The sequence below is a fragment of the Dendropsophus ebraccatus genome, chromosome 7, assembly GCF_027789765.1.
Source record: "Dendropsophus ebraccatus isolate aDenEbr1 chromosome 7, aDenEbr1.pat, whole genome shotgun sequence".
Taxonomy (NCBI): domain Eukaryota; kingdom Metazoa; phylum Chordata; class Amphibia; order Anura; family Hylidae; genus Dendropsophus; species Dendropsophus ebraccatus.
Window position 1 is genome coordinate 66,292,391 of NC_091460.1, and position 24,117 is coordinate 66,316,507.

Below are 24,117 nucleotides of genomic sequence, written 5' to 3' on the forward strand. Positions count from 1 at the left end.
CAACATCAGTAAAACCGTGCAGCTGTTGAGCATTGCCTGCAAAAGTGCACATTTTCTGATCTCCAGATAATCTCTTTAACTGCATTGGCTATGTTTATTTATTTTTTTTATAATTTTTATTATTTTAGATTGACTTTTGGGAGCTATGGAATCAATTCTGTGACTTGATGTAATAGCTAAAAAAACTCTAAAAGGAGACTCCAAAATTGCCAAGGCATCTAATCGTGTCTGAGGCTTGTGGTTTAGTCAGGTGACGTACTATGGCCACATATGGGGTATTTCTGGAATAAGAGGAATAAATATTGAGTTGCATTTCTCAGTTAGAAATGAACTTACAAAATGTCACTTTGAATACTTTGAGGGCTGCAGTTTTTACAGTGAAGAGATTTATGGGGGTAACTAACATACAGGCCCCACAAAACAACTTGAGAACTAAAATCACAGCTAAATTTTGAAGCCCTCTAACATACTATAAAGCAAAAGGACGTTTACCAAATAATGTCAACGTAAAGTAGATATACATTAATTATTAGTTTATGTGCCATGACTGTGTATGAACGTTTACCACGAACATAAAGATGCAAAAGAGGAGCCCGTGGAGCCTCATCAAAGAGTCTCAAAACACAGGACTAGCCAGATATCCCTTCGGGAAGGACCCAGCCAAGGGGCAGCTCCTGTTAGGAAACCACCAAATCCACCATATTAAGTGGCCCTATAAGTCAGTGTAATGACAAGGGTAAAACCAAGGCCAGGTAACCATCCACATACAGCTGTTTCGGGGTGTTGCCCCTCATCAGTGTGGAGCAGCAGTCTGACTTATAGGGCCACTTAATATGGTGGATTTGGTGGTTTCCTAACAGGAGCTGCCCCTTGGCTGGGTCCTTCCCGGAGGGATATCTGGCTAGTCCTGTGTTTTGAGACTCTTTGATGAGGCTCCATGGGCTCCTCTTTTGCATATTCATGTTTCCCAGGGAACGATGCACCTAGGACTTCACTGCATTGAGCGCTTTTACTAGCAGCCGGCAGTGTTGTTGTTTGGCTGATCTCCCTGAGTTCAGCAATCTGTTTCTCTTATGGCTCTACTAGGCATTGCTCCCACCTAGCCAGAATCCTGCTCCACACTGATGAGGGTCAACACCCCGAAACAGCTGTATGTGGATGGTTACCTAGCCTTGGTTTATCCCTTGTCATTACACTGACTTATAGGGCCACTTAATATGGTGGATTTGGTGGTTTCCTAACAGGAGCTGCCCCTTGGCTGGGTCCTTCCCGGAGGGATATCTGGCTAGTCCTGTGTTTTGAGACTCTTTGATGAGGCTCCACGGGCTCCTCTTTTGCATATTCATGTTTCCCAGGGGGCAATGCACCTAGGACTTCACTGCATTGAGCGCTTTCACTAGTAGCCGGCAGTGTTGTCGTTTGTCTGGTCTCCCTGAGTTCAGCAATCTGTTTCTCTTACGAACATAAAGAGGAATATGTAAGGAAAAACCAGTCTCAGAATCACCGGGATAGTTAAAAGCATCACAAGTTTATCACTACATAAAGTGAGACATAACAGATTTGAAAAATGGACTCTGGGATTTAAAACTGGCTGCAGAGAGAAAGGGTTAAAGGGGTTATTTACCAAATTAAGTTTTTATATATTGCTAGCCTGTTGGTAAACATAGTAAATATGGCATGCTTATTTTATGCGCTCCCTTGGTGTCCTGATGTGGCCTCTCTGTGTTCTCTGCTGCTTCCGAGACAAACTTGTCTCTGGAGTTACAGGCTGCTTAGCCAATCACTGGCAGTGGCGCTTCCCTATCTCAGCCAGTGATTGGCTAAGTGGGTTGTCATTCCCAAGACAAGTTCATCTTGGAAGAAGCGAGGCAGCGGTCAGCGAGGAACACTGGCAACACTGCATCGGGACACCAGGGGAATGCGGAGAGGTAAGCATAACATGTTGTTTACCAACAGAGCAGCAATATGTAAAAAAAATTTAAACACTGGATAACTCCTTTAAAAAAAGTCTGTCCTAAAGTATATAATCATTGCATCAAGAGTTAATGTTTGCACTTTAAATGTGACTGTGTGAAGTATCCGGTATACGTCACCCAATCTCGCAAACGTAACAAAAGAAAATTAATGCTCTCTGAATCATTTAGTAACAGCAACCCTTTGATGTGTGACCATTTTATTGTTGTGGTGGAGTAAGTTACACCAGAACTTGTCTTTACTTGTCTTTGCAGTACTGGGAATATTAGAGTGTTACAGGGTGTCAGCACTTAAAGTGGTAGTTCTATGTAATATACTTTAAATTAAGAGAACAGAAGACCATAAATAAGCACAAAAAATACCAGTAATTCCTTTCTTAGTCTAGGCATAGGATTAATGCATTTCAATATCCCTGTTTACACATCTGTATGCGTGTACAGGCCATGATCCGTGAATTGCCGGTTTGCAGTTATGGGTTGCACTATGGACGTGTGAAGGAGGCCTTAGGGCCAGTTCACACAGAGTAAAAGTGAAGGAATCCCACCAGCCTTCGTGTCATACTGGCTGTCTATATGAGGGCTTGCGCGCCTCCTCTATCCGTACCTCTCCGCTCTGAAGTATTGACATGTCCATTCTTCTGCACAGAGAGAGGAGGTATGAGCTTCTGCGGTGAAGAATTCCGCCAGATTTACACCGTGTGAACTGGCCCTTAGGTTGTCTGATGTGAAGATTCTGTTGTCACATTGCAACGTTGTAAGTAATGGCTTGTAATGTGGTCACCTAATTGTCTGCCACTGAAAGGCTGTGTGTGTGTCTGTTACATCCCAAATGGAAGCGGCCACATAGCAAGGTCCAGAACAATGCAGGAGCTAGTGAGTGTGTGTTGTTTTTTCCCCCTTACCCCCTCCCTGGGCATAGTGCAGAAAGGGGTCCTGGACAACCCCTTTAAAGTGACACTGTCACCCCCTTTGTTCATTTTGACATCTCTACACAGGTGTAAAGGGTAAATTTAGTGTTTTTCATACCTTATTTCATATCATATGTCATGGTGCTTGTTCAAGTAAAAAGTGTCCTTTTATCATCTGCAGATTGTAAGGGGGCGTCAAGGGGGCGGGGCCAACCGTGCCGTTGTGGGCGGGGTTATGTGGCGCTAGTGCCGCGAGGCCACGCCCACTTAATACAATCTGCAGTTGATAAAAGGACACTTTTTACTTGAACAAGCACCATGACGTATGATATGAAATAAGATATGAAAAACACTAAATTTACCCTTTACACCTGTGTAGAGATGTCAGAATGCACTAAGGGGGTGACGGTGTCACTTTAAGTATCTATTAAAGGTTTTATGCAGCTGTCATTCCTTAGCAACATGTTTTGTGTGTGTTGAAAATAATAAACTGTACAAAATTTTCAGACTAATCACCACTAGTGTGCCACCAATTGGACATCAAGTCTCAGGCACATCACACCCTAAGTACCCTATTACACCAACCACCAACACCATTACACCAAAGTGACAAAAGGTTCCCTTTAAATCAACCATCCAGTCTTTCCTTTACGACCTGTACTGTTTATAGTCCTTTCTTGGCTTTGGTTGCAGGGCCCTGGTGTTAAAGGGCCCTAAGTTGCTTTAAATGGAACCTTTCGTCACTTTCATACTGCCTGAATCACAGATTCATACTGCCTGAAACTGGAACAGAGCAGCAAGAGGTTAACCTACATTCTTTGTAGAATTTGTAGATATGGTGAAGATTTGCAGGTTGAGATTCTGTATGTTGTCTGTTGGATTCAGAACACTCTGTTGGTTTAAACTCCAAAACATACTTTTCTAGGCTTGTTTTTTCTTTAACCCTTTGAGGACCAGGCCCAAAATGACCCAGTGGACCGCGCAAATTTTGATCTTAGTGTTTCCGTTTTTCCCTCCTCCCCTTCTAAGAGCTCCAGCACTTTCAGTTTTTTATCTACAGGCCATGTAAGTGCTTGTTTGTTACAGGAATAGTTGTACTTTGTAATGGTGTCATTCATTTTACCATAACATGTATGACGGAATCCCAAATATATTATTTATGAAGATATAAATTGGTGAAATCGCAAAAAAGAATGCAATATGGTAACGTTTGGGGGGTTCCTGTGTCTACGTTATGCACTATATGGTAACAGCGACATGATACAATTATTCTATACGTCAGTCTGAACACAACCATATGCAGGTTACACAGATTCTCTAATGTTATATATGTATTTTTTAATGAAATCCTTTTTTTTGGCAATTAAATATAAATAAAATGGGACTATTGTGACGCTTATAACGGTTTTATTTTTTCCCCTACGGGGCTGTTTGGGGTGTCATTTTTTCCGCCATGATCTCTAGTTTTTATTAATACCATATTTGTGAAGATCGGACATTTTGATCACTTTTTATTAATTTTTTTTATATATATAATGTAACATAAAATCGGTAATCCGCACACTTTTCCCCCTCTTTTCGTGTACGCCGTTTACCGTTCGCAATGACACTTGTTATATTTTAATAGATCGGACAATTACGCACGCTACGGTATATTATATGTTTATCTATTTATTTATTTTTATATGTTTTATTTATATAATAGGATAGGGGGGTGATTTCAACTTTTATTGGGGGAGGGGTTTTGGGGTAGTGTATTAGTGTTTTTAACTTTTTTTTTTTTACACATTTGAAGTCCCTTTGGAGGACTTTTACATACATTACTTGGATTTCTACACTGATGATTGCTATGCCATAGGCATAGCATTGATCAGTGTTATCGGCGCTCTGCTCATTGAGCCTGCCTGTGCAGGCTTAGAGTAGCAGAGCGCCGATCGGACCGCATGGAGGCAGGTAAGAGACCTCCAGCAGTCCGTTTTACCGATCGGGACCCCCGCAGTCACACTGCGGGGGTCCCGATCGGTAAGTGACAGGGGACTCCCCCTGTCACTTACACTTAAACGCCGCGGTCGCGCCGCGATCGCGGCGTTTAAGGGGTTAATGACACGCGGCAGCGCGATCGCTGCAGCGTGTCATTACCGGTGAGGTCCCGGCTGCTCACTGCAGCCGGCCCCCACCTCCTATGAAGCGCGCTCCGCTCCGGAGCGCGCTTCATAGCGGGAATAACACCCAGGGCGTACAGTTACGCCCTAGGTCGTCTGGGGACAGACTTCCATGGCGTAACTATACGCCCTGGGTCGTCTAAGGGTTAAATGTTGTCACCAAGGGCAGCTGTTGAATGAACAGGTGGAGCGGGGAGTTTGTCCAGCAGCTGTAGGCCCTAAGTGAAGGCTAAGCGCGGACAAGCATGCTTTAATAGAATATTATAGAATTAATATACTGACGGTATCTATAGTGGACTACAACAAATCTTCTTTAGCTATGCTTAGCCTTATATTGCCCATTGAAAGTTGATGCCTCCTATGATGACAGAATGCTCTTGGCTATGAGTTCTCTTGTTGTTGTGTTGCATTATGAGCCTGGTTACTGGGTCACTGTAGTTATGGTATTGTGAATCAATATAGAACATTATTGTACCATTGTATTATTGCAATCTTCTTTATCTGTTTAATAATCTAGAAATGTTCACTTATATAGGTATATACAATGCTGTGTGTTCTCCTGTGCAGATGTTCCAAAACCACATTTTTTTATAGCATACACTGGGTTCATGAGGCTTTATGGATGTGTTGGACATATGTTTCTTATGTATGCCAAAGAGGAGGTGTGAACAGAGCTTAGCGTGAAGAATATAATCTCAGAGCTATTCTACTTATGCATGATCAGAGAGTCTACAGGGAATATCTATCACTTGTAGGCACATGAGTCAGTAATGTGCTTCTAATGCTTTAATTCTACTCAATGTTTTTTTTTTTTTTTAACACACCCTCCCAGAAACACTGTGTGTTTGATAACTTTGAGCAGTTATCCTTATGGTGGCTATGCTGTAGTGTTGAAGGCACAGTATTTTACCTCCATTTACAATTTAGGATATGTGCACACTACAGCATTTGGGTTGAAATTTCAAGCGGCGGTGTCTGCTTGAAGTTCCGCCTGTCCCATAGACTCAATGATATTCTGAAGCTTAATCTGCTGTCCGGCCAAAGAATTGACAGGATTAAACTTCAGAATATCATTGAGTCTATAAGACAGGCGGAACTTCAAGTGGAGACCGCCGTGCAAAAACTGCTTGAATTTCTGCCCAAATTCTGTAGTGTGCACATACCCTTTCTATAAAGGCCCTGTTACACTAAACAATTATCGACTGTTACGACCGATAATCGTCTCGTGTAATAGAAGACAACGATCAGATGTCATGAACGATGTTGGCTGATCGTTGTCTGTCGTCGTCTTCTTTTTAACCATTGAAAGTCTGACTAAGACAGCAATGATCTGCTGCCATTGCTCCGTGGAATAGGAGCGGCAGCAGCAGACCGCCGCCATCTCCTGTGGGCTGCCTGGACGATCTAGTGATCACCTGAGCAGCCCCCCCGCAGTTCCCCCCGGCTCTTATCCGCTGCTGGCGATACGTGTAATAGCGCCAGCGGCGGGGAACGAGCGCTGACAGTGCTGGTTTGCTCCTCTCCATTGCCCTGTGTAATAGGGGCTTAACTTTTCACTACTCCTTTTTGTCTACTCCCTTATTGTTATTTGTAAATCAGAAACACATGATCACTGCAGGCTTCTTTCTTTTATAGTACTAAATTTTATTAGTTTTACAACATTCAAAAACACAAGGAAAAAGTATGAAAGGCAATACACACTTAGACCCTGATCCCTACCCACCCCCAAAACAGAAAAAGTCTCCAATCTAAGACCCAGGCCCTTACAGGAACTTAAAATCCGGTGGAGTCACCCCGTGACCCAGCTTCACATTATCCCAAATTCTGGGTTACCTGCCTAATCCAATCCACTAGTACATCCACCCCTTATCATAAACGAATATTATCCTAATCAATCCGTGCAGAGCCATACCCTGGGCCAGACTGTCTGAACCATACCTTCACATATGTGTAACCAAACACACATACACCACCATAGTGGACCCGCAGGCTCCATTCTAGTTACAATAATGTCTTTTACTGTAGGTTGTGAGTAGACCTGTACAGATTTGCAGCTTTATCTCCAATGCCAGTTTCCTGAGAGATGAAAAATGAAATGTTAATGAATGTCGAGCACTTATTAAAACCTAATTGAGGATCTAAAAGACAAGGAAAATTGTATCCTAAATTTTCTTTAAAAAAATTACTTGTAAGTGTGTCTTTTGCTGAATGCCTACCCTGTTTCTTGTATGAAGATGTTTTGTGTCACGTCTACAAATCGTGAGCTGATGATTTATGCTAACACATTATTTCAGGGTAGTGAAAATGAGGAGGATGCACGGACTATAAATTCAGCTGTGGCATCTGGATCTGTAGCTGAAAGCACATCACTAAACTTTGATGTGCAGTCTGAAGCTTCAGATACCACGGTAAGAAGTCTTCTGAATACTTGGTTAAATTTGGTATGGATTATGTGTGAGTCTAATTGGTGAGGGTCTGTTACCTTGCATGCACAGCTCCATATGTTGTCTGGTTTATGTGCTTTTACTGCATCTTGGCAACCATTTACTTGAAGGCATCCTGTCATCATAGAGCCTGAAGCTCAAGTCATTGTGGCAGTCCCCTGCAGCTTCTCCCTGCCCCAGTAGCCTTGACTCATAAATATATATCCTAACAGGGAGAGATCAGTCAGGGTTGGGAGAGGCCTCAGGCACTATGCAGATGAATTGTGGTTCAGGGTACGTGAAAGTGAAGACATGTTCCCTTTTAAAGGGGAACTATCAGCAGGTATCAGACAAATCAAACATGCTGATAGCTCTCTAGTGGGAACTGGGTGCTAAGGATGACTGTATATATCTTACCTATATCCTCAGCGCCGCTCCAGTGCTGTTAGTTTTGCCCATTAAACCATTGAGTGTTCCGGGGGTGTGGCTACTTTCCCTCCAAGCACCTATCTTACCCGCCCCCTCCATTGATAATTATTAGAGGGGATGGGCCAGCTGGGAAAGGGGGGGGGGTGTGAAGGTGCAGCGATCCGCCTCGTAAAGATTATAAATTGAGGGGGCTGGCTGGGGGCGTCTCACCTGCACATGGGGGCGGGGCTACATCTTCCCAACTGCCCCACCCCTCTGACAATTATCAAAGGAGGGGAGCGGCCCAGATCGGTACTTGGTGGGTCAGTAGCTATGTCCCCAGTGCTCCTAAAGGTTTACTGGGCACAACTAACAGCACAGGAACAGCGCTGAGGATAAAGGTAAAATACATACCTTCATCCTCAGCTCTCCGTGCCCACCCCACTAGGGAGCTATCAACAGGTTAGATTCATCTAACCTGCTGATAGTTCCCCTATAAAGCATTACTATCAATAATAGAAAATTTTTTTAAATGTCATAGAGATGTGAAAAGTTTTGATTGGTTGAGGTCTGAGTGCTCAGACCTCCACTAATCCTTAGAACAAACTAGGGAGAGCAGTTGGCTGAGCACTTCTCTCTGGATCACTGCTTTCCTTGTCTTAGGGCCAGTGCACACGGAGTAAAACTGGCAGAATTCAGCGACAGAACTCTCCGCCACGGAATCCCGCCAGACTCTGTCATACAGGCTGTCTATGGGAGGGCTCACGCGCCTCCTCTTTTCGCACCTCTCCGCTCATAAGAATTGACGTATCAGTTCTTACGAGCGGAGAGAGAAGGCATGCGAGCCCTCCCATAGACAGCCTGTATGACACAGTCTGGCGGAACTCTCCGCCTGGAATTCTTCCAGTTTTACTCTGTGTGAACTGGCCCTTACTGCAGGTGATGGATTCTGTAGTAAGATTATAGAGCCCATCTTTTGGCGCAAGCCGGGAGCTTCTTTCAGCTTGTTCTCCTTTTTCAAACAACTTTTTTTTTCATAGAATTCACTCTACGTTAACATTATATCCCCTCATTACAATACTTTAAAAAAGAAAGTAAGATAAGGGAAAACCATTTTCAATATAATAGTAATGATAAGTAGTTTCATCCAACCCTTCTTCAACCAATATTCTACATCAAACATTGTCTTACCGCTGAAGTGACTCTTCCATAACTATCTTGACACTGAGACCATTAGACCAATCCAGCTTTTAACTAACTAGTTATCTGTTTATAATCAATAAGCTATTTTCTCACTTGATCATATATTCCATATATTATATAGTTCTTATTCATCATCTGGTATCTCATGCCCACAACTGCTTTATCACACCCACATGACTTTCACTCTTCAGTTGTCCATCTCCAGTAAAAGCCCCTTTCACGTTACAGAACCAGTCACTGCGGTTGACCCCAAACACTTCCCCAACACCCAACCATCTAACCATAAAGGACTGCCCCCCCCCCTCCTCATATATAACGGAGGGCCAAGACCTTCCTTCCTGATATCTCATGAGCGCTGCATATTCTTGTCACTCTACCACTCGAGAAATGATTCCATCCGCACAAGGAGTATGACACCTTTTATGCTAATCAGCGCGTTTTCAGTTATTTTTGACTATCAATTTCTTCTTTTTATTGTTGTTTTAATATCTTCTTTAACTTATTATTCTTCTACCAGCCTTCATGGTCCAATCGGTCCAACGATCCTTGCCTCTCTTATCCGCACTCTCTACCAGGGAAACCAAGGCATCACGGGCGTTCGGGGAGCATCCCCCAGGGTGACATCAATCACTAGTCTCACCTCTACTTATTCTCTTCCCATCTTCCCATTCTACAACCTAATCCCCAACCCTGGTTGCTGACTGGGTGGAGGGAATAGATAAAAAAAAAAAAAAAATCACTAACCAGGATATTCGCTCCAAAAATGGTCCCATAAATACACAAGCTTTTACTTTTATCCCATCATTTTTTGCTTTGGTTATACCATATCTCCTGTCTCAGTATTTTATTTGATAACTCTTCCCATTCTCTCAGTACAAGAGCCTATTCTGATGCCCACCTTATTACTAATGTTAGATGAGCTGTGAAACTTAACTTAATCTAATTGTTGTGTTTCCATAACCCCTAAAACTGCACACGTATATGCATCCTCCACCCTAATTCCATAAACCTCTATTATAATGCTGAACACTTTATTCCAATACAGTATTCTCTACTACAGCTCCACCAGTGATGGTCCAGATCTGCTCTAGGTGAACCACATCTCACACACTCCATAAAATTGGAGTATCACTTTAAAGTACCACTCTGCTAGGTCCTGCTACCTCCTATCATTGCCCCTTTTTCTTGAAATGCTGCTGGCACAAGTCCCCGCTGCAATGTTTATTTAACATGAAGTCCTCAAGTAACTTTAGCAACTTCACATGTACCATATCACAGTGGATTTTCTGCCGCGGATTTGCAGCAGAAAACCCTCACTCTGAGATGACAGTGTTAAAAGTGGGCATTCATTATAAAGCAAATATTAGTATTCTGGCAGTAGTTGTAATAGTAGAAAAAAATTACATTCCAAGTAAAAAAAAACCAAATAAAAACACTATGATGTAATTTTGTGTATTTCTGTCCTCACAGGTGGTTCCGGATAGCTTGTGTGGGTGTCATGGTTTTCCATATTATGCTTAAATGTTTTTTTAAATTGTTGGGAAGCATAGGTTCTTCCACTTCCTATAGTTTGTAGTGCATTGGCTTGGTTATTGCTTCCCTCGATATAGTCAGCATAGACTGTCTAATCATGAGCTGGAGAGGATGTGTGGATTGTCTTGTCTTTGAGGGCCATTTCCACGGGTGGTTGCTCATTTATAAACCTGAACAGCAAGCCTGTGTATTGATAAATAGCAATACATTTTCAGCTCTTTAGGAATCGTTCAGAATTTTTATTTTGTTATCTGTAAACGATGGCAGACAGAACTGATTTGTAGTGTAGACAAGAACATAATGGAGGGTATAGAAAATCTCATTTTAAAGCTTTGTGTGAAAGTTTGGAGAGACCTATTCTTCTCCTCTTTTATGTAGGTTATAGTTTACAGAGGCAATAAATATTCTTTACCATCCGCCCCATTTATTTCCTTTAGGGGTTAGTTGTTTTTGTAAGTTTGTTCTAGCTGGCAAAAACATTGCTTAAGAAGTTCAATAAACCCTCAAACAATAAATGTGTACCTTGCTTAATGTTACATTTTGTTTTAAGAGATTACCAGTGGAAAACGACTCCTACTCTGTCTCCACAGTATGTTGATCATTGCAGGTCTGTCTCCTAGAAACTGGGTAGGCTGCATAGGAAATGTGCTATTTCATGGTGGCAGGTCAGATGTGTGGCTGACCATCATATAAATGGATGGGTCCAGACTGCAAAGGTCGGGACAGATAATAAGTATAAGGGGCCCTCTCTAGTATTTCCTTTTCTCTCTGGACCCTGTAGAAGAGGGGTTTCTTGAAGATTTAGTAGATGAGAAACAGTCAAGCGTGAGACATACACAATGATATTGACATCTGGAATGAAGTAAATAGGGTGTCACAGCTTTGTTCATGTGATATACTGTTATACTGTAACATTTTTAGTTTGCATATATTAAGAAGACAAAGTCTAACTAGCTAAATTGTTCAACAAAGGAAGTATCTCTTAGTCGACCACGAATTGAGGACAATCTAGGGAGCTCGGGGACACAATTGAAATGTTCACACCCTGACATCAATACTTCTGCAAAGCGTAAAAGGCCGACTGTGGATAACAATGAAATTAGGCCAAGTAGCACTTGTCTTCTGCAGCATGGATTACCCTCTAAGGTATATGTTATAATATTTGTATGAGTAGTCTACGTGCCTAGTAGATAATCTTTACCTGTTAGGGTCCATTTACACAGAAAGATTATCTGACAGATTATCTGCCAAAGATTTGAAGCCAAAGCCAGAAACAGACTATAAACAGGGAACAGGTCATAAAGGAAAGCCTGAGTTTTCGCCTCTTTTCAAATCCATTCCTGGCTTTGGCTTCAAATCTTTGGCGGATAATCTGACCCTTAGACTGTGTTCACAAACAATATGCAAAAAATGGTTCTAATACTTTACTACTCTGCTATATAAAGATAATTTACCAGCATTATTGTAGCAGTGTAATTTGTTCTCTCTCAGCTTATTTGCATCTTCATACCTTGAACCCTGTTATTGTGGTAGCTGGGTCATGTGATCTCTAGAGAGGCCATCAGTCCATAGTCTGCTTTCATGTGTAAACACCTTCTCTCCTGTGTAGATAACTTTGTGTGAACAGCATGAACTGTATTATTTATCAGATTCCTTCCAGACCCCTCCCCACCAACCTCTGTCTTCCTAGTTCCTCTATATCACCTATTAATATAAGGTATTGCCTCAAGAGATTGGGGGGACTAGTGTAAGGGACATGTTAGCGTGCACAACCTCACATTTTTTTTTACACTGGCCAATTTAGGGCTGTGCAAGGACGCAGACTCGTGTGCAGTGCTTTTAGGAGGCATGACCAATAATGGAGTAGTCGGGCCACACAAACGATCACTGTATTATTTGTGGAGCCATGTAACTTATTTGCATAAGAACATCCCCTGTTTAAAGGGGTAGTGCGGCGCAAAAAAATTATTTACAGAATAACACACATTACAAAGTTATACAACTTTGTAATGTATGTTATGTCTGTGAATCGCCCCCTTCCCCTTGTCCCACCACCCCCACCCGTGTACCCGGAAGTGTTGGTACATTATACATGACCTGATCCGTGTCGAGGCCCGTCCGCCATTTTGTGCCAAAAGTCTTCTTCGGACGGACGGCCGAATCCCTGCCGCCCGTCCCCCTCCGCCGCGTCACAACTGTGCTCAGCCGCGATCGGCCGCGTCATCAGCCGCTCAGCCGCGATTGGCTGAGCATAGTTATGCTCAGCCAATCGCGGCTATTGACGCGGCCACGTCATCAGCTTCTCAGTCGCGATTGGCTGAGCACAGTTATGCTCAGCCAATCGCGGCTGAGCATCGGATGACGCTGCAGAGGGCGGCCAGCATTCGGAACAGACGGAGCTGTTCGCCGGCCGGCCGAAGAAGACGTCACCGAATGAAGATCGGAGACTGGTGTCAGCACGTGACAGGTGAGTATAGCGCACCACACTTCCGGGTACACGGGGGGGGGGGGGGGGGGGGGGACACGGGGAAGGGGGCCATTCACAGACATAACATACATTACAAAGTTGTATAACTTTGTAATGTGTGTTATTCTGTGAATAATTTTTTAGCGCCGCACTACTCCTTTAAGTAGGACAGTGTGTGGCTAATAGTGATAAGTTTTGTCACCTTACAACAGATGCAATCAGCTGAGGATCAGGCATTTTCCCACTCCTCGACTCCTCACTGACACTTGCCTATAATTGCCCATGTAAAAGGGCTTTAAGTGATTGCCAATCCGCTAGATTGGTGCTCGCTTGCTGAGTCATATGACTCAATAATTGTGCGCCCTCCTGACTTTTCCCCGCTGACCGCAGCCACTGATGACCGTTCAGAACTTGGCAATGACAGCCAGCTAAACCAATCACTGACCGAAACTGGACAGCACCGTGGCCAGTGATTGGCTGAGCAGCCTGTCACTGCAGAGACTGTTTTTTTAGTGGCACAATTTTCGTGCAAGTAATTGGTTTTTCAAAATTTTACACAAAGACCTACACAAAAACAATTGATAAATTTGCTACATCATTTTTAACGTATCTAAGGGACCAGGAGTGCAGTAGTAGGGGAGTCCTTACAATGATTAGAGTGATCACATTAAATATTGTATGTAAAGTTAAAGTGTGATATGCTTTTTTTTTTCTTTTTTAAATATGGTTCTTCCTTCCAATGTTCCTTTACTTAAAGGGAATCTGTCTGCTGCAAGGAGATGCATGGTACCTTTCAAATATCCAGCTGTGCTTTCATAACAGTTTTCCCTTTTTAAAAACATTTTTCTATCAGCAAGTTAGAAGTATGTAACCTGCTGAAAGCTCTCTATAGCACCAAGGATGAAGGGAACTTTCTTACCCTACATCCTCTGCGCTGTTTCTGAGACATTAAGATCCCTATCCTTATGCAAATAGGTTGTTGTGGGACATTGGGGAGGGCACTGGAGGTGAATCAGTGCGCTGGCGGTGGGTAGTTCTGCCCCCATCGCACCAAAACAACCTATTTGCATAAGAATTGAACTCTGAATGTCTCGGAAACTGTGCAGAGGATGAAGGTAAGTAACTTGCCTTCATCCTCAGTGCCCCGGGCGCTATAGGAAATTATCAGCAGGTTACATACTTCAACCTGCTGATAGTTTCCCTTATAAGAAAAGTGACTTCCTTCTTCTCAGAATAACCTGTGTCCTAGTAGTCAGAATATTTCTCTAGTCTAGCACTGATGATCCAATGCATTGGTATGTTTTACAGCTTCATCCTGTTTGAATTCCATAGTGGAGCTCTTGGATAATTTGGGGTGTATTGATAATTTGGAGTATATTTTAAGCCATATATACTGATAACCTTACAACAATGGTGGATTCCTTTGCACTCAAACCTACAAGCTTGGGCACAGTCACTCTACTTCAATCAAGAGGCAGAGATTCCTGGTATTATTGCCAACCTGATGTATTCTTTGTTGTAGTGCTACGCCTTTCAAGGGTTAACCACCCTCTCCATCAGGCATGATTAGGTACATTACACTAGTATTTATATAAAAACTCCAGTGATTAAACCCAAAGAATTTCCCTGTTCCTAGGTGTCCTCATGACATCTCTTCCCATCTGCTAATCAGTCTGAAGACCTATTATTAAAAAAACAGCATTATTCGTTTCTGTGGCTAAAACCTATTTAGTTGGTCTTGAGGTAAGTAGCTGGACTCTAGTGTGGAGCCACCACCACCACCCTGGGTTCTCATCCCCAGTGATTCAAAAAAATGTTTTTCTGTTTTCTATACTAAAATGTTTCTAAAAATGTGTAATAATAGGAAAGGATATAAATAATATAGTTGTAAAATAAGTTAAAATAATTTTTCTCGCGAATTATTGGGTTATTATTGCTAATAAGGTACCAGAACCATTACTGCAACGTATAAATATATGTACCCTGTTGAAAAGCCTAATGCTTTGGCTCCTTACATAGGCGGACGCCACTGGGGAGTCAGGTCCATAAGTTCAATTCCCGCTATAGACATGTCATCTTCTTACCAATAGGGAAATCTCCCCCTAGATGTGACATTGAATGATCTTTATAACAGAAGTCAATGGGGAAAAGACTGCATTTGGGTATTGCAAATGGGTATAAATCAGTAAAAAAAGCAAGTTGCAACATACTTAGCACTGCAATAAAGAACACATCTGGTTGGCAATAATACCAGGAATTTCTGCCTCTTGATTGAAGTGGAATGACTGTTACCAAGGAAGCCACTATTGTTTCAAGGTTATCTGGATTTTGGTTCCGGTCCCACAGCCTGGGAAATCGAAAGGTGAAAGGCAGCAGCCCTCCTACAAGCCTACATTAGAGTCCTGCCTAATATGTACAACCTAACCAGGTGAGTGTGCATTTGCACATACACATCTCACAGGGTTAAACCGCCTGCACATGCAGAGCCACTGTGTTTCCTTTTTTTCTTTTCAAGTGCAATAAGCCATATATACAGTAAGCTAAATTACTTCATACCTGAAAATAGATGGTTTTAGCATTTTTAAATTTTTTTGTCTTTTTGGCTTAAAAAATATCTCAAAAACCAGTGCCTACATAGCCTCTCCCCCTGATCTCTAATACAGGTGTCTCTACTACATCACTGGAAACTGTAATAACCTATGGTCTGTTCTCTGTCAATGGAATTCTATTCATTTAGCTGCAAATAAAGCTCACACCAAATTAAGTGTTTATATCTAATATAGGTGTCCCAGGAAAACATAATCAAAAATAAAATCTAAATATGTGAGACCATGTCTTTTAAGCTGCTAAGTAGCCTAGTATATAGCCATTTCCAATAATGGAGGCGTCAATTGGGATAAATCTATAATCTATCTTGCATGTTTGTTTCAATTCTACCTTAAAGCTGGGTTCACACTACGTATATTTGAGGCTGTATATTTGAGGCTGTATAGCAACCAAAACCAGGAGTGGATTAAAAACACAGAAAGGATCTGTTTACATAATGTTGTAATTGAGTGGATGGCCGCCATTTAATGGCAAATATTTGCTGTTATTTTAAAACACCGGCTGTTATATTGAAATAATGGCAGTTATTTACTGTTATATGGCGGCCATCCACTCAATTTCAACATTGTGTGAACAGATCCTTTCTGTGTTTTCAATCCACTCCTGGTTTTGGTTGCTATGAGGACCTGACAAGAGGACCAAATACTGCCTGAAATGTACGTAGTGTGAACCCAGCCTAAGGCGGGGTTCACACTACGTATATTTGAGGCTGTATGTTTGAGGCTGTATAGCAACCAAAACCAGGAATGGATTAAAAACACAGAAAGGCTATGTTCACATAATGTTGTAATTGAGTGGATGGCCGTCATTTAATGGCAAATATTTGCTGTTATTTTAAAACAACGGCTGTTATATTGAAATAATTGAAGTTATTTACCGTTATATGGCGGCCATCCACTCAATTTCAACATTGTGTGAACAGATCCTTTCTGGGTTTTCAATCCACTTCTGGTTTTGGTTGCTATGAGGACCTGACATGAGGACCAAATACAGCCTGAAATATACATAGTGTGAACCCAGCCTAATGGTGCGTTCACACCTACATGATCTGCAGCTGATTTTCTGCAGCAGATTTCATTTAAATAACTGAACACAGCATCAAATCTGCTAGAGATCTGCTGCAGATCCTGTAGGTGTGAACGCACCCTAAAGGGAAACAATCAGCAGATTAGAAGAATCTAACCTTCTTATATCTCCCTTTTGTGAATGCGGCCGTTTCAATGTAGGCAGTAGTTATATCCACAGGCTAATCGGGCGCTTTGGAGTACTTGGGGGCAGGACTACCACTTCCAGTGCATTGATCCACTTCCTTGATATTCATTAGGAGGTGTGGGCCGGCCAGATATAACTACTAAATACACTAAACAGCAACAAGCTGTTATTGCACAGACAGCGAGTGGGAAGCAGTGGATGGGCCGCCCAAATGATCCTTGGGTTGTTCTGGAGGCCTACTAAAGTCATTGGTGCTCTGATGCTGACGCTGCTTTTGCTTTGAGCAGACATTGTGTATGTTGGCTGATTGTTGCCTTCAACGTGTGCTATTAAACTAAACAAATATCTGTTTGAACAGTCAGTAATCGGCCAAGTCCAATAATCGTTCAGTGTAATATGGCCCTAAGAGAATTAACATGCGCGATGTCAGATTATCGTGGTCTTTCAACATGTTGAAAATTCATGATCAATCAGCTGCGCGTCGCTCTGGGAATATATATAGGATATAATAGGATCGGCGGCAGCGGGCCGCCTTCGACTTTAATGGTCCACCTGAATAACCTAAGGATTATTCAGACAGACCCTCCTGCTGTTCCCCGGACTCTGTATCTACATGTAATAGCACAGTGCAGTAAGCAGGGAAAGAGGGGAAAACGAGTGCTGAGCTGACAGGTCAGCGCTCCCTTCCCTGGGCAATGTAATATGGCCTTTACCTTCATCCTTAGCGTTCCCGTCCATGAAGAAGAAAGGGCGAAATCAGCAGGTTAGATTAGTCTAACCTGCCAATAGTTTTCCTTGAAACCATTTTCTATGCAAAGTGGAAATCCAGATACAATGAATTTTGAACACATCATTGAAGTTGAGTACAAGGTTGATATATTTTATGTACCCTGCAGTTTTAATGGATAGATGGCTAGCTGTGTATTTAGCAACTTAAGGCTGGGTTCAGACACAGTATATTTCAGTCAGTATTGTGGACCTCATATTGCAACCAAACCAGGAGTGGGTTGAAAACACAGAAAGGCAATTTCACTATGGTGAAATTGAGTGGATTACCAAATACTGACTGAAATATACTGTGTGTGAACCCAGCCTAATACTCTATAATCCTTTTATGCATGTTTTTCTTGGGAATAACTAGGTTTTAAGATATATATATATATATATATATATATATATATATATATATATATATATATATATATATATATATATTTTTTTTTTTTTTAATAACTGTATAACCTTACAACTATTTTGTCCTTAGGCAATAGATCCTCAACAAGAGGCTAAGGAAGAACTAAAAAATATGAAAAAACAGCATGCACTACTGACAAGGATGCTACAACAACAAGAACAACTCAGGGCTTTGAAAGGAAAACAGGCAGCTCTCCTCGCTTTACAGCACAAGGCTGAACAAGCTATTGCTGTTATGGATGAATCAGGTAAGTGTATTAAATGAAACCTATACTTCCGTTTCAATACTGTGTGCAGTGCTAATATTATGTTGTCACTGGGGCCAGTGGGTAGTGGCAGTATGCTGGTAGTTGTGGTGTTAGCAGGTAGTTTAGGTGTCATAGTATTTAATGTGCTTTGACCTAAGAAAAACCCCTCCTCTAGCCTCTGTGCTGATACCAAAGAAAAATTTTGAAGTGCTCAAATAAAGCTATACATTTAGCGGTAGGTTCCCAGGTGTTGAACTTTTTTCAGGAGTAACCTACCATTGGAAGTTGACTGGAAGTTTTCTATCGCAGGATGCAGACCTGTACAGAGATGTGACGTTATAGCCATAAAGCTTAGGCCTTAGCCTGAAGCTAGTGCAGGTACCAGAAATCAAAGAGGCCTTCTATAACTTACTTTAGTTGGCTCTGTAATCACTCCTCCTTGTGGGGAGAATATGATGTCACCTTCTTGGAGGCAAGAAAGTAGCTTGTAGGCATTTCATAGTCCTTGACTTGTCTCCTTGTACTCCCAAATGTATGGCTCAATGACCAACAGGGTGTTATCAGTTGGGGTGTACCTCTATGTAGTTGGGTACTGTCTGCTTTGATTGGACCATGTCAGACAGTGTAGGAACTGATCCCCATTTGGTAACACCCAGTTGGTTATTGAGTCATACATTTCTAGAAATGGTAACATCCATAGGCCTATAAAATGGACGATCCAGAATTATTGTTTCATCGACCTTGCATGTATTTACTTTAACAAACAGGCAGTGGTGGTAATAGGACCTCTTTAACACTGTAGCGGCCAGTGCATCTTGCATCTAACAGCAATGAAGCGGCACTGCAGCCATACGATAACCAACGTAGTTTGGAATCAGGATCTGTCCTGGGATACTGCATCACCAAATAAAAGTCACAAAAAAGAGGTCAACAACAGTGCTGCTGTGAAGAAAAAATGGTGGCCTGTATTCCTTGCTTGGGGTCCTGGCAGTTAGACCGTTATTTAGAAAGTGATATCCTACCATAGAATGGGGAAACCCTGGAAAGAGAACTATCATTCTGCATTTACAAAAGTTAGATTATTCAAGGACTCATTGTTTTGATCTACTAAAATCATTGGTTATAGCTATGTGAAGTGCACTGCCATGGTCTAGATATGTTATTTTATTTATTTTCTCAGTTGTCACCGAAACAACAGGGAGCGTGTCTGGGTTAAGCTTAACATCTGAGCTAAATGAAGAACTGAATGACCTGATCCAGCGCTTTCACAACCAGTTGCATGATGTTCAGGTACTGCATTTTGTGCTTTATTTTCTTCTATTTCTTTATATTTCTTTATATTTGTATTCACTTGTTTTTTGAAAAGAGATAAATGAATTAAAGTATTTTACTTTTTAAAGCAAGTCTCCTGCAAATCAGCCTTGTCATTAATATTTCACCTGTTTCTATGCAGTGAAGTAGAGGTGTAACCCAATGTAAATACTGGTTGGATCTTTTATTGTATTGATCTTAAACTATGATTACTTTTAGAGTCCACCAGTTCCGGATAACAGACGACAAGCAGAAAGCTTGTCACTTACAAGAGCGGTTTCTCAGAGCTTAAACTCCTCCATATCAGAACCTGCTTCTGAAGAAAGGGGGCCACTGTTCAGCAAAGTGGGTGTACTGTTAGAAAAGAAACAAAAAATGGACTCTATACTGGGAGAACTTCATACTCTACAAGATCACCATTTGAATAACACTACATGTGAGTATATAAAAATGTTAATTATACTTCTGAATCCTCAGCTGAATTGTCTCTGTAAAACACTTTGCATCCTGAAAAGTCCTGTTTTTACCAGTTACTAGTAATCAGTGTAGAACCCCCCCCCCCCCAAACCACAGAACTTTGCATGTTCCTTAATGTAAGGGGCCTATTCCACGGAGTGATAATCGGACAATTATCGCTCCGTGGAATAAATACAACGATCAGCTGATGACAATGATCATCGGCTGATCGCTGATATTGGTTTGAACCTATAATTGTCGGGCGCCCACCACTCATCTCTATGTGTGATACGGTGCGTGGCCGGCGACTGGCAATTTACATTACCTATCCAGGCTGCAGGGCTCCTCTTGCGGTCTTCTTCTCCTCCGGTCCCACCCACTCCAGCTTTAGAGCGGCCTGTCTGAGCTGACAAGCCGCTCAGCCAATCACAGGCCGGGACTGCCGTGGACAGCTGGAGCGTGCAGGACCCGGGGAGAAGAAGACCGCAAGAGGAGCCCTGCAGCCTGGATATTTAATGTATAAAGTTTAAGCAAGAGCATCGGTAACCATGTCCATGCAGCCCTTGTTAAGCGATAATCGGCCTTGGAATAGGCCCAGTAAACGAGCGCCGATCTAGCAGATCGGCGGTCTTTTACAGTAATTATTGGGCCCCCATCGGCCCATGGAATAACACCCTAAGTTCACTCATCTGTAGTGGCAGATTTGTTCCAAGAAATTTTCACAGCAAAAATCTATTCCACACATTTGTATGAGAGTGTTTCTGCTGTATGAGATAAACATCTACCACATATGTGTAATAATAAAGTTCTGGGTTATAATACTGCGTCAGTGCAAGGTAAAGATAAAAAAAAATACTTTAAAAGCTACTTTTTTTAAAGATGATACTTGTATGTAACCTGTGTGTAGAAAAGTGAAAATTAGAGGTGATCCAGTGTTCAAAAACATGGCCACTTTCTTCTAGAGAAAGCACCACTCTTGTCTCCAGTTTGGGTGCAGATTTTGTAACTCTGTTCTATTGAAGTGAATGGAACTTATTTGCAAACCCCACCTGAACTAAAGATAAGAGTGATGCTGTCTCTGCAAGAAAGTGGCCATGTTTTTGTAGTTATTGATAACCCCTTTAATGGAGTTATCTGGGCAATTGTAAAAAAAAAAAAAAAAAACAGGGGAAAGGGGGTTGTGGGAACATGAAGTGATACTTACCTGTCCCAAAGCCTCCACAGCACAGTATCACTACTTACAACCACCTGCCGGTATCTTGCATCCTTCAGTCCTCTGACATCACAGCCCTGCTCAGAAATGCCGGCTTAGTAAATTTTGATACTGGACACCTCTGCAGTAAGTAACTGGCCCTGTGGTGGTGTGATGACACAGGAACCTGGGAGATTCAGGAGACTGGAGGTTGGCGGTGAGCTGGGGCACCAGGATAGGTAAGTATCAATTATCTATTATGTCACCACCCCCTCCCAGTGGTGTTTTTTTTTTTTTTTTTTAACCTTTGCCTGGAGTACCTCTAGTCTAGTCTCTAGACACAAAAAATACTTTGGCTGAAGTAAACATATTTGAATGACACAGTAAATTAAAATGCTGTTGTTTAAGCTGTTTGCAATAGACTGAATTAATATGTATGCAAACACAAGATTGGTGTTAGCATAGGGACTGAAAACACTCTTCGGGATTTTTTTTTCTAATGCAACTACTGTAACAGTAGCATAAGGACTTGAACCCAATAGCCAGTTTCTTCACTACAAATATTGCAAATATTGTTTGTAAAGGGAAACTATCAGCAGGATAGAGCTGGCTTATTAACATATTAAAATACAGGATTTCAGGAAAACTGTCGCTGAGGATTTAGGTAAGAAAACTACCCTTTTCTTCAGCATTCCCTGTCCCTTGGGAACTTAACAGCAGGTTAGATTCTTACCTTTTAATTTTCCTTTTCTGGATTTCTTTTATTGTTGTGAAACTTATCTGTCTGTTTTTCAGTTGTAGGTTCTTCAGGTTCCCCCCAAAGGGTTATGGAACAAAGAAGCATGGCTTCCACGTCTTCTGCTAATCAGGTTACTGATAAAAGGATGTCAGCCAGCCCAGCTAGAGGAGCTGTATGTTCTTCAGCTTCCATGAATGTCAGCGAAGATGAGGAAAACCAAAACCCTGCAGAGAAACTTAAGTATGTTTCATCCCATCGCCTTGGTGTGACAGAGTAATCACAGTAACAGCCATTGTCTGGGATGAGTAACCACAATAAATTCACTTTGCCTATACTTTCTCACTATTTCTGATTCAGTACATTTTGGGGAATCAACTATGTGCTTTATTATGTGCTTTTTTTTACTAAGCAGGTTTGCATTGCAACTCGCATGTGCAACAATACAAAATTCTTTATGGAATTCAGTATATAATATGTATTTATACATTTGTAGCATCTTCATTTTGTTGTGTAAATATCCACATAAAACACATGTATAATTTGCCCTAGAAAAAAAATCTAAGGCTGAATCCATTGTTATTTACTTAACACCAATTTGAAATAACTTGTTAATCTGAAAAGAAATATTGTAGAACAGAATGGCCCAGATTTATCAATCTGTCCGAGGGAAATAAATGTCTGGTTTTGCTCATAGCAACCATAGCATGAAACCACAGCTCAGCTTTCATTTAACTAGAAGAATTTAAGAAATGTAAGCTCAGATGGGATTGGGTGCCATGGGCATGTCGGACAGTTTTTCCTCAAAACCTTGGGCCGTTATGTTATGCATATTTTCTTAAAAAAGAACATACCATGCTAAAAAAAAAAGGCTGACAGCCTGTAAAAGTGTAGATACAGAAGTGTAGATACAGAAAGCTGCCAGTAACTAATAGGACTGTCCACAGTGATGGCAAGAACCTTGGAATAGAGTGGCTAGTCACATGCACTTGCCGCACCATCATTGTCTATGGAACAGCTTGAATATAGATTGCTTTACTTGGCTATCTCCATTTTAAAGCGGATAAGTGTTTAAGCTGAAATATCTCTTTTTAATATATCTCTTGCCTATCTCTATTAGGGTATATTCACACGAACGGACTCGCAGCGAGATTCTCGCTGCGAGTCCGGCAGGTCCTGGCAGTTCCCACACACTATATAGTATGTAAGAGTATGTAATTTTACCGCCCTTAACACCTTCTGCTCCCGCCCGGCTCCCCCGCTGTAAGCATAAATTACCTCTCCTTGCTGCACAGGTCCAGCGTCCTGCTCTCCCGTCCGGCCAATCAGTGTGTTGCCGAGCCGCAGCCACTGATTGGCCGGACAGGAGAGCAGGACGGCGGACCCGTGCAGCGAGGAGAGGTAATGTATGCTGTGAATATACCCTTATACATAATATTTAATTCTTATGTAGGAAATTGAAAGAAGTTCGTAAACGGCTGAATGAGCTGCGAGATTTGGTTCGATATTATGAGCAGACATCCGATATGATGACTGATGCTGTAAATGAGAACACTAAGGAGGTAGAAGAAGAAACTGAGGATTCTTGGATTGAGTCTGATCAGGAAGTGAATCAGCCTCTTACTAACAATAGGTAAGACGTTATAGTTTTATCTTTAGTTAATGGAAAAACTGTAAAGTGTATTTGAATTAGTTTCTTTTCCATCATTGAAGGGGGGCTTCTAGTATAAGTGTAAAAGTGTTGTCAATAAAAAGCCCCCTCCCCTAATAAAAGTCAGAATCACCCCCCTTTTCCCAGGTTATAAATTAAAATAAATAAATAAGTAAACAAACATGTTTGCTATCGCCGCGTGCGTAATCGCCCAAACTATTAATTTATCACATTCCTGGTCACACATGGTAAACGGTGGAAAATGGCTAATTTTTGGTCGCATCAAATCCAGAAAAATTGTAATAAAAAGCGATCAAAAAGTCGCATATCCGCAGTCAAGGTACCGATAGGAAGAACACATCATGGAGCAAAAAATGACCCATCACACTGCCCCAAAGGATAAAAGAGCTATAAGCCTGGGAATGGAGCAATT

General features: G+C 41.7%; 1 protein-coding gene across 6 annotated transcripts in view; it reads left to right on the forward strand.

The window, feature by feature from the left end:
* PCM1 (pericentriolar material 1) overlaps positions 1 to 24,117 on the forward strand; it is an 85,922-nt gene that overhangs the window by 10,097 nt on the left and 51,708 nt on the right. For 5 of the 6 annotated variants that reach the window (XM_069977696.1, XM_069977691.1, XM_069977694.1 and 2 more), the window contains exons 5-9: positions 18,161 to 18,338; positions 19,519 to 19,628; positions 19,869 to 20,085; positions 22,093 to 22,276; positions 23,487 to 23,666. In XM_069977696.1, coding sequence (XP_069833797.1) covers positions 18,161 to 18,338; positions 19,519 to 19,628; positions 19,869 to 20,085; positions 22,093 to 22,276; positions 23,487 to 23,666 — 869 coding nt within the window. The remainder of the gene's footprint in view (positions 1 to 18,160; positions 18,339 to 19,518; positions 19,629 to 19,868; positions 20,086 to 22,092; positions 22,277 to 23,486; positions 23,667 to 24,117) is intronic. The other variant, XM_069977695.1, reaches the window with a different exon arrangement.